Source organism: Vanessa tameamea, chromosome 14 (genome assembly GCF_037043105.1).
Source record: "Vanessa tameamea isolate UH-Manoa-2023 chromosome 14, ilVanTame1 primary haplotype, whole genome shotgun sequence".
Lineage (NCBI taxonomy): Eukaryota > Metazoa > Arthropoda > Insecta > Lepidoptera > Nymphalidae > Vanessa > Vanessa tameamea.
The window spans coordinates 5,681,793-5,693,885 of NC_087322.1; the positions used below are offsets into that span (position 1 = coordinate 5,681,793).

A 12,093-nucleotide genomic window follows, 5' to 3' on the forward strand; every position below is an offset into this window, starting at 1 on the left:
ACGGTTCACCGAAATGTGTATAAGTCCGGCTGTGCACATAGGGAAATAATATTTTGATGACATTCGTAACAATAAAAATAATACCTATGTATGGCAAGAGAAGTATTAAAGTTTACATAATTAAAAAGATAAAATATTACGTACTTAGATAATAAATTTCAAATACATTATATTTTACTTCAGCGAACTTATCTTATAAAAATATTAAATGATAAACATTGTTTATAGAAATCGGATGTCAGATAGAATTCTTATGAAATGATAGTATATGTAGGAAGAACAAAAATCTCTTTATAATACGCAATACTGGGATAGTATTGATCTTCCTTAGCCTTGACCGTTCAGTTCAGATACAGGAACGGAATAATATTCAATTTATAAACGTTGAATGTAGATGAACTTGATCTTGTATATTGATTTGGACTTTGCGTTTAAAACATGCGCTGTAGAACGAAAGGAAGTAAAGTTTATTAGAGACAGCGCTCATTTTAGAGTTATTTCAAAGAGAAGTTTATAAAAAACGTCTTATCCGGACTATCGGTAAATATGAAACATCGAAATCGAAATAATTTATAAAGAAAGAAATCACATTAAAGAATAAAATAAGTAAAACATACATTTTAGAGTAAAATGAATATATTTTTTTACTATAAATATAATAATGTTAATTAGTATATCCCAAACATACGTACAATAGAGATAGTGGGGGCCGCCACGGAATACGAGTCAATCGTACCCATAAGGTGCGCCAATATGAATGCGTTCCATCAATCTTTTATTAATTTCTCAGAAAGATAAAAGACTCAAGAATCTCTTATTATCGTTTTGCCTACCCATGAAATGCATATCAGTCATTAGTTAATTCGGGTATTGTTGTATTATTGCTTCGACAAGAAGAACTAGTTATTTAGCCAGTTATTTAGAAACACATAGTATAGTAACAGCCTGTTCCATTGCTGGGCTGAGGATAAAGTCCTTTCAAAGAGTAAGTTCTGAGTTTACCCCACCTTACTCTGGTTACTCCACTTAATGCTTTTATGTAGGTTGGTAGAGACACAGTTATAGAATTTTAATCAAAATATGCAGTTATCTTCACGATGGTTTGTTTCACCGCCGAGCACGAGATAAATTATAAATTCAGCACATGAAAATTCAGAGGCGCTTTCCCGGATCTAAACGATGATATAATATGTAATTAATGATTTCACGAATTCCTCATACAAGGTTAAGTTATAAGTTATCCGTTTATTTTCCATGGTATTTCAATAAACTCGTACGTGTAACGCAATCAAAAGGACAATACATGGGATGTGGCAGAGACTGGACCGCGATAGAGGCACTCGCACCTGGGAAGAGCTGATCGTGAACTTTACTATACTATTACGTAGTACCACAGTAACAATACAGCAATCACATTGGAAATCATTCGAAACATTGATAAGGAGACAGTCAGATAAATAATAACCTTAAATAATTATATAATATTAGCGTGTTTATAATTGTAATGTATAATAATATAATAAAACAATAGATAATTTTGATGTACATATATATTTAATAATTTAGTGAGTGATGAATAAATAATTTAAAATCTATGTCATGATTTTATGACCCAACTTGAATAAAAATATATATTGACTTCGATCTTGGTTGTATTGACATTGAAGTCAAGGAAATATGTAGAGTAGGGTCCGTCTACACGGTGTATTTTATTAAAAAAATATGAATTCGTATATTTTATTAATATTTAAGTAGAAAAAAACCTATAATGATTCACCTATCTATAAATAAATTATTTTCGATAAATTCATTTGCAGCGAATACATTCGATCACATCACTAAGTGTCATAGAATGAACTATATTCATGACGCAAGACAATTTTATTATCATATTAAAAAAAGAAACATAACGATTTACGTTACTAAAATGTATGTAAAGACGTCATAAATAAGACAATTAAAGAAGATTAGGCAGTTTACATATTTTCAACACGCACTTTAAAATTAATTTTACGCAATCCGCATAAGAGTTCTAAGATAACTGTCAAAAGGTTAATAACTGTTAGGACAGAGTATAATCCGTTAAATCGTTTACTTTATACGAATCCAAAAAGTCGAAATGACGATGAAATGCATGTAAATTGATTATGACACAGAAATATAAAATGGTCAACACTTATGATAGAAGCCACAACAAAAGCTACACGTGACAACTAAACCATATTGTGATTAACTAAACAGATTACCGACGATTGTTCGTTTATTTATAAATTTAGGTTAATAATTATTTAACCTAGTTTCGTTGAATTAGTAAAACATTCTTTTCTTAAAGTTAAGAACAAGAGAAACATAAAACTGCGTTTTAGTCTTAAGATTTTTCTAAATCCTTTTTTTCTGATTTTGATTTATTATGAGTATTGAGTGTGGTCAACTTCCTTTTAGCGACTTTCGATGAACTTTTTTTTGTGCGCATCTATAGGAAGATCTCCGTCTCGTCTCAAGCACATTGTTGTGCTGGGTGCAAGCTTGGGAGCAAGCAAGGGTGTTCTGGCGGTCTCCTCTCCCCCAATAAATGAGAGGTTGAGAATAAAGTTTTTAATTGCCGTTTATTTACTGACTTGGCGAGGCCCCCCTAATGCGTGGTGCCCGGGATTTTTGCAGCCCCTCCACTCTGGATTAAGACGGGCCTTAAGTTTTTTTACATATTATTATAAATTCAAAAAGTGTACGACTGATACTTCATAATAATATCTAAATAGCAATAAACATTCGGGCTTATATTTAAAAAGTAAAACATGACAGTTTTTCAAGCTCATATCATATCCTCGTGTCGAGGACAACGATTACGTGCGTCATAATTTTTGAGCGTTTTCTCCTTCCTTCCTTCACTGTTGAACACGAGATAAATTATAAAGTGCAATATAATACAATAAAAATACTCGTTATAATAATCTAAAGTGCACACAGAATATCGATAAAAATAAACAAGATGAGAATTTATCGTACAAAATTTTCTATCAACTGTGTCATCTTGACTTTAAGATAAGCAATTTATTACAGATAAATAAACAATAGATATACAAAATCTTCCTTCTAATTAAAAATAAAAGCATGACCCAAACGATTAACGAGGTACTATGATGGTTTAGTAAATAGAATCATGTCCCGGGTCTGTATAAATTGAAATTATGTTACAAAGGTTAGGTATAAAAATTGCCGTTTTTACACATCTAGGCTTAGGGGTATTTTTTAATATTAACTGTAATTGTTAACATACATAAAAATAAGTATAATTAAGGTTTAATATGACTGTCTTCTAGTATATTTTTTAAATCAGCTTTTATATTTACGAGATAACATACTACATAAACAACGAAGACAATTAAGTGAATTTACGGTATAAAATACATATGTTAATAATATTTGAAGACGAAATTGCCGCCACATTTTCCATTACACATATGATTGCAATCAATATTATGCGCAATGCACCACTGCGCATGTTTCCGTAGAATGAGAAATGCTACTAACAAATTTATGCTTTAAAGCTTTGGTATAAAGGATATATTCGCGTATTTAATTTATTCAGCCCAGATGACAGCTCCTCGGGTTGTTAGGGTTCGGTACAGTATGGAAGCGATTGGTACGGTGAAAAGGAAATAACAGAAATAATAATAAGTGTAATTTAGAATACATTGCTCAATAAATCACACTTGTACTTGAATTAAGTTCGAATCAGTCAAGGTGAAAGTGAAGTGTTATAATGATAATCGAAATTACATATATCGTAATAATCAGACAAGTGTTACCTCATTTCTGTAAAAAGTGAATAGTCTTTACTTGATTTTTTTTTTTCATTATTATTTGATCGATTGGTACGTACTGTTAACATTCATACACGAAGGAGGTCAGTCCTTCCATCCCTATTTTTTCATTAATTAACTAATGTTAGAAAAATTGCGTCGGTCATAAAGAATAGGGCTGTGTTTTGATATATTTTTACTTAGTTTTTATGTATATTATTTAATAATACATTTGCAATTTTATTGCAAATTTTCACAATGCTAATTTAATATATATAGACGAGAAGTTATTGTCAAGTTAAAACTGGTATAAATGTTCCACGGTCACGCAGTGCTTAAGTTATAAATATAAAAATGCACTTAAGTTACATATATAAATATACATTTATAATTGAATAATATATTAAAAATTCCACATACTGTTGTGTTGTGATAAATGGTTACACTTTGTGTTCATGGCTCTTCTTAGTCATAAAATTGTTATTTAAATAGATGTTATACATCTCAGTTAATTTTGCATATAAATAGACTAACAGAAAAAGCAATGTATCTTTAGAAACAGTGATAAGATTAAAATTGAAGCTATCTTTGTGTAATCCAATCAACTTGTAAGTCATCGTAATGTTGTAACGTTTCTTTTTTCTCTACGTTACAGTTTACGACAAACATTTTAACATACTTCATGCACGTACCACCGATTAGATTTTAATTTCATGTAATAAAATTCTATGCTTATTGTTCCATTAATAATAAACCTTTCAATTATCGCTATGGTGTCGGGTTCCTCGTGTAGTGCTCGTTGGTTGTGATGAACTGAAGTAAATTGAAGATATTTATTATTGTGATTAAAGTGTACATAAAATATCAAGTCATTAGTCGCTTGAAGAGAATATTTCGGTGAGTGAGAACACGTAGTGACTATATCATTATAGATTTTTATACAAAAAGACTCCCATTCATTTAAAAAAAAAAAAATTTTTTTTCATTGTAACAAAAAAAAAACATTTAGAAACAATTATACATGTAGAATTTGTTATTAATTAAAATAATTGATGATATGCATTATGTGATATAGGTTTAGCTTTGTGCATTATTTCTAGGTAATCGGCATGGCGTGTGTCGAGTTCATAGGTCACCTAGGTTCCAACAATTAGTTCCTGCTTGCAGCTTTTTGAGAGCTTATAATGCCAAGGTATTATGCATGTGCACGAAAATCTAACATATTATCATATCACTATCATGTTTACGTACTTCAATGTTATTTAATATTTTTTAAATCTTGCGTTTATATTTTTTTACATGCAATTTTTGCACTCTGTACGCTATATTTGTTACGTATTTTTAGAATAAAAAAAAAACAACTATTATATTTTTGGCACTTATTACTGCACTAAGTAAACAATTTACTATTACATTATTGTTTACTAAATACATTAAATAACTATTACTGGGTTATAAATGCGATCAAATAAATTGATCTGTTTCATATACTTAATATTAAATAAAATAAAAAGAATACTGGTTAAGACTTACAATGTTAATATACCTACATAGAATAAAGAGTATAAACGATAATTATTACACGATATCTATTCTCTGTGTGGGCTGTAGAATACACAGGCCACACAGGGTAGTAGTAAATTACGTTTGACCATTATCACATGAGCTCTACCTTTTGCGATTCATAGTAAAATATTCTTATAGGTAGTAAATTATTATTGTCTTTTAATGGAAATACAGTACATCCAATAGTTTCGAACAGAAATAAGTGATTAATACAATATTTAAAGAAAAATTATACTTACTTAGTACATTATTTTTTAATGATTACATATAATAATAATCATTATATCAATTCTAAATCAATAATTGATAGCAACATAAACTTCTGATTAATATTTAATAAAATTTAATGTCCGATTCAGTACTTTTTATGGTATAAGACTGCATATAAAGGCTATAAAAACAAACTAGTTAGCTGTCCTAAATGGAAAGTCGATAGTGTGGCTAATCAAACACACAAAGTTTTTCTTTTAAAACAAACGCCTTATTCAAGCTTGACTTAAATATAAATATATATTTCCAACAGTTGCTATTGCGCTATTGGTACCAAAGTTTGCTGAATTTTCACAATAGGGTAACTTCCAATAATTATGAAGTTCGAACAGACTATAAAAGCGTGAATGAATAAATCATGACTTTCTCTAATACTTTACGAGTCACTACGATGTAGATTCAAGGTCACCAGATATCCCGTATTCCTCCGAACAGTTATATTTTTAAATCTTTTCCCGAGTAAAAAATTACACAAAAGATCACGGAGTTCATGATATTTTCATAAATTTGGATTGGTGACAACATTTATTTATGATTTTGTCGATCTTAAAAAAAAGAAATATTCTATCAATATACATCATATATATCATTGAAAAATTTAATCATTAATTATTACTTTTTTTGCAATACTCTGCTCCTTTATCCTCACTTCTGGACGTGTTCCACTAGTGTTTTTATTTTCAAACCTTTGGAAAATCTTTTATTAGATTAATAAGTTCTATTTAATTTATTATTCAATTTAATAGGATGGTGTATGATGTCAGCTAGTATGTATGCTTATCTATTCCCGTATATCTTCGAAACTATTTATCATTATTCGAAAAAGGAGCTTTCGTTAGAAGGATTTTAATCGTCCACTGGTTATGATGTATGTGATCACTTTATTCAGTACAGCGCCCTCTAGAGGATATAAGATCCTATATTTCAAAAAAAGTATTTTTGGAAAGTGTTGTTTTGGTTATCCAAGGAAAGATGTTAATCAGCACATTTTTTGCTTGCTGCTTTGCTTGAATTAAATCTATAATTGGCTAATAATTAAAAAAAAACCTTTGGTTTTGAAACTTTTAATATGGTTACTACAGGACTGAATAGCCAAATTTATAGTTTTGTTTGGCATTTACAAATACTAGTCATTTTAACACAAGCCTTAATAATCGTAGGTCGGCGGGCGGGTCCGGGAGCGCAGTCGGCCTCGAAGAGGCGAGTGACGGCAGCGACGCCGAGCGCTCTCGGAGACATCTGCGCGTACCTACACCGACTTACTTGGGACAGTAAGTCATTTATTAAATTCTCAACTGTACCAACAACAAACAATCTCGTCGTAGATTTAACAATGACTTTAACACGAACTTACTAACTAAGGTACGAATACAATAAAACAACTCGATATAGCTCCTCATAATGGCTCAGTTGATAAAAGATCACGATAAAATATAGCGTTATATTAATATCGCATTATGAATCATATGTAATCTCATTAACTATATCTATCAATGATTACCGTATGAGTTACTCATAATTTGAGTATCATATAATAGCACTAAAGCTAAAACTAAGACAGTTGTGTTCACATTCACAAGTAATATATTTGATCACATAATTTTAATAATCAGGATATCTTAGTATTTTATGTTCCGGTTTGAAGGGTGAGTGATCCAATGTAACTAGAGGTACAAGGGACTTTAAATCTTAGTTCCCATAGTTTATGGCCCATTGGCGATGTAAGGAATGGTTAATATTTCTGACAGCGCTAATGTGTTAACTACTAAAAAAAACATTGATTCAAGCTTGTATTTGAGAAAAGTGTGAATCCATTATTGACTTACGTAATACGTATTTATTTGTGTCACTGAAGAAATGGATTAATTTTACCCCGTTCTTTCTTATTAATTACCTACAATAGTATTATAAACATTTATCGAAATAATGTAATTACCTCAGATTATTATTTGGAGATATTGAAATATTTCAGCCAATATTGCGATGTAACGTAATACGTCACGTATTTTTTTAAATCTAAGCTTAGTTTGTACATGAAAAGGTTTTATGTCAAAACCTGTTGTTCAGTAGAACGTTTTTACTATAACCCTTTGGGAACTGCGTACGGTTGATTCGTTATTAGGGCGGACGTTTCGGGCTTTATAGGTAAACTAGGTGCCGCCGGCGGCTCCGCTCTCGTTTCAGGGATCGGTCATCAGGCATTAGGAATGAATAATAGGTAGCCTATGTATGTTCTTGGGGTTTGAAATTTCATCAAATTTAGTTTTGGTTTAGCCGTGAAAGAGTAACAGACAGACGGACTTTCTTTCACATTTATATTATTATTATTGATATAGAAAATACGTAGTAGAATTACTAGTTATTTCTAACTAAAGAAAACAAGTTCAAGTAACCTAATTCATTTAGAGAGTAGAAGGCATGTTGAAGATTGTTATCTAAGCTGTCGAAAACACCTGCTCGACAAACAAACTAAAGTAGTTTAAGTTAAGTTCAACGTTTAAACTTCATAGATGTATCTGTGGCTTGGTCGAAACGGGAATTGGATATATTATGTATTCATCCGAAATGGCTAAGTAGATAAAAAACGTGGATTTCGGGTTCAAATAGCGGGCATACACCATTAAATTTTCACGTATATCAATTGTGTTTATTATTCACCTCGTGCTAAGTATTAAAAGACGAAAACCCTCATATGTCGTATGTGCTCGTAATTACACCATATTTATACCAGACCAGCATTGGAACGCAGTTGTGGGATTTGTGTAGCAGGGGTTTTATTGACTTAGTCAACTTCGTGGAGTAACCTTCTCTTCTTCTTCGCTCATACTTTACTTTCTTAAACAAGTTTTGCAAAATTTCGACTCATTTGCTCTATTCTAAAACTTGTATTATACTATAATCTCAAGATATATACAAAATGTCTCTTTACAATCCTCATTATACAGGAGTATAACGTTAACGTTTACCTACAGCATATTAATAAGCATATTAATGAGTAAGTTATAGTAGAGAATTATTGCGTATAAAATAAGTACCTCCGACGACTACGAAACCCAGGCAAGCACCACTGAATTTCCATGTGCTTGATTTGTGTTTATAATTCATCTCATGCTCGGCGGTAAAGAAAAACATTGTAAGGAATCCTGCATGTGTCTAATTTCTACGAAATTCTGCCACATGTGTATCCACCAACCCGCATTGGAGCAACGTGGTGGAATATGCTCTGAACTTTATCATCAAAAGGAGAGGAGGCCTTAGCCCAGCTGTGGGAAATTTACAGGCTGTTAATGTTGGCTGGCTGTTGGCAGGCTGTAATGTAGAAATTATTATAATGACCATGATATAAATTAGAGGTTTGAAGTAAAATATGTTTTAAAAATACAATCACGTTAAACATGATAGGATTAGAGAAAAAATGCAATCAAAGATATTTTACATAAAGTGACAGCTTATGTAATGGAACTATATACAATACAGAATAGTAAAATATCACTACTAATATAATCTACTGCAGTCTCGTCTTGGGCCTGGAATAACAAGTTGGCTCGCTTTATAGCCGCAGTGTTACGAAAGCTATTTTAAAATACCTGGGATAACGTAACGTAAGATAAGAGAAATATTAAGAGATTTTTACAATAGAGCCTTCTCAATTTGTGCATATATATTTTCTCATTATATTCTTGACTACACGGACACAATGAGGGTCTGTGTAGTCAATTATTAGATCGAGGCACGAATATAACAAGATAAATTACTTTTAAGACTAGGGAAATTAAAATTTTCGGTATTCCACTACTGAAATATGCATGTATAATTCATCTTCCTCTTGAATCACTCTATTTATTGTTGAAAAAAATCATTGAAATTCGTTGCGTAGCTTAAAAGGTCTAAGTACGTGTTCTATGGTCAAAAATATTATAAAGATACATTCCCAAACAAAGTGTTCAATTGATAAATCTAAATGTATTTGTCCACCAGAGGTCTCGATGATTATTAATAAGGTGAAATTATTAACCGAAATTTAAATTAGTTTTTTCTTAAATATTTTTCAGTGGCGAAACCTTTCTTATACGTACGTCTTTCTATCTTTTGTTTCTATAAACATAGAAAATGTTATATATCTATGTTTTACAAATGGCGACTTTAATTAAAGTGCTGCGCGAGTTCTGTCTAATTGGAAGTGGTTTTTTTATCTCGGATCTCATCTAGTAAAGGAGAAACAGCCAAGTATCGTTCAATAGATGCTCCGTCGATTTGAAGCTCTACGTTTTGAATGTCATTTAGTAAAATTAAATTAAAAAATAGAACATTCTAGAAAAAATTATATATCATTGGATATTTTACTTAAAGCTACTATATATTTGACGGACTATATATAAGGCTTTGTTATTTTAGAAAGACAGGCTGGCAATGCCTGATACTAATTTGTCACTACTGCCAATAATGTTCAATGACAGGCTTTTGAGGCACATGTGTTTAATTTCCTTTCTTATAAACAACATTATAAAATTAAGTCATTAGTTATTATAAGCCCTTCAATTGAAAATGGGATTCTTATTTTTAAGTTTAATTAATAATTAAATATTCATTATGTCTATCCTCGTATCTCTTTTACTTTTTTCTTTTTATTTTACGCGAACCGGGAAAATTAATGAATAGATTGTAATAAAAGTCCAGCATTTTAATAACTTAAACCAACATATTTTAGGACGTTAATTAGGAAAAAGGTTTCCTAATGAAAAATACGTATTCCATAATGTATCATCATGGAATCATGAATCAGATTATTGATAAAATTTCGTATATGAATGATTACTAAATATATGTATTATTTCTGTTAATGTGGTCCGCTGTGACTGGTCAAGGTGGCCTTTCTCAAAGGAATATATAACTACACAGAATATATCATAGTGCACATGCATATGTAGTAAGTAACAAGTTTCTTGGTGGTAGGGCGTTGTGCAAGCCCGTCTGGGTAGGTACCACTCATTTATCAGATATTCTACCGCCAAACAGCAGTACTCAGTATTGTTGTGTTCCGGTTTGAAGGGTGAGTGAGCCAGTGTAACTACAGACACGAGGGACGTAACATTTTAGTTCCCAAGGTTGGTGGCGCATTGGTGATGTAAGGAATGGTTAATATTTCTTAAAACGCCATTGTCTATGGGCGGTGGTGACTACTTGGTGGCCTATTTGCTCGTCCGCCTATCGATATCATAAAAAAAAACCCGACCGGGGTTTGATCGCAGGACTAGTCTGTCTGTAAGACTATAGCTTTATAAACTAGCCACTAGACTTAAGACACAGTGATCGTTATTTATATTATGTAGTGAGTAATATTAATTTTTATTACAAAAGTTACACATACAGGTACATTTTAAATGAAACCTTACATATGACATTTAAAACCAGGGCATGTGGTCACCTTCTATAAAGAAAATTTACACACGCCGAGAAAAAATATGCTGAGCTCAGATTATAATAATTAGAATCAAGGTGGCTCACTGAAGGCTGCGGATTCAAATGTGGGTAAGCATTATCCACGGTGAAGTCTTTTTTACTAACAATTTCAATTTTGCTCAGTGTTCAAGGAAAATATAGTGAGAATACACGTGCTTTTTAAATATGGTATTGTATTATAAAATACTCATATACTTAACGCTCTTAAAACCTTGTAGAAATCGTAATATTATAAGAAATTATAAGATTGGAAAGGGAAGAAAATTAGGAGATAGTTTTTAGCGATCAATCTATCGATTCTATGCTTTATATCAGCACATGGCATTGTTTTTTTTGCTTGTAATTGTCGGTGTCGTTTTCCTAATGGGTAGGAAAAAACTCTACTCTAAACGCACTTAAGAGCAATACATTTTTTAATGAATTTTTGAGATATGTAACTCATGTGTAAGTTGGATGAAAATAAATTGTTTTCACGTTAAATTAAATTTAATTACTGTTTCACAGGCATATAATCATTGTTGACTTAACTCTGCCTTATCTTTAAAGTAAATATATAACAGAAAGACGCATGATAACAATCAGTTCAAGCTAGGACTGCATCATGTTTTGGTGATTAAAACTGTGTTATTTGTGATACTTCTATTTTATAACCGATAAGTGTAGTGTTTGCCTAAATGTCTAGTGTTGACTGGCATTCCGTGATTAATGTTACACTTCTAGTGGCTAAATGGAAGACACAAATGGAAAATGAGAACGAAAAATTGCATGTGATAAGATCACGTTCGAGAGTTCGATGGAATATTAGGCGCGACAGTCTTCCTATAGCAAGTATTAGAAAAGCCTGGCTAAGAAGTAAACGGAGTATATCGCCTGATGCGTTATCGTGGCGTCGGAGGTAAGCTTCCCTTAGATTTATTAATAATCATTGTTATAATATGTATTTGTCAGATTTTAATAGTATACTTAAAATATACCTACAGTTTGATTTAGGTAT

At 31.3% G+C, this 12,093-nt stretch overlaps 1 protein-coding gene across 5 annotated transcripts in view; it reads left to right on the forward strand.

Annotated features, from left to right (window-relative positions):
* The window catches only part of LOC113398778 (GRAM domain-containing protein 2B-like), a 63,342-nt gene that overhangs the window by 1,855 nt on the left and 49,394 nt on the right, over positions 1–12,093 (forward strand). For 2 of the 5 annotated variants that reach the window (XM_064216936.1, XM_026637667.2), the window contains exon 4: positions 6,800–6,910. The exons of 1 other annotated variant lie outside the window; for it this stretch is intronic. In XM_064216936.1, the coding sequence (XP_064073006.1) occupies positions 6,800–6,910 (111 nt within the window). Of the gene's footprint in view, positions 1–3,609; positions 3,826–6,799; positions 6,911–11,683; positions 11,995–12,093 lie in introns of those variants that run through there. 2 more of the 5 variants (XM_064216940.1, XM_064216939.1) reach the window with 2 other exon arrangements.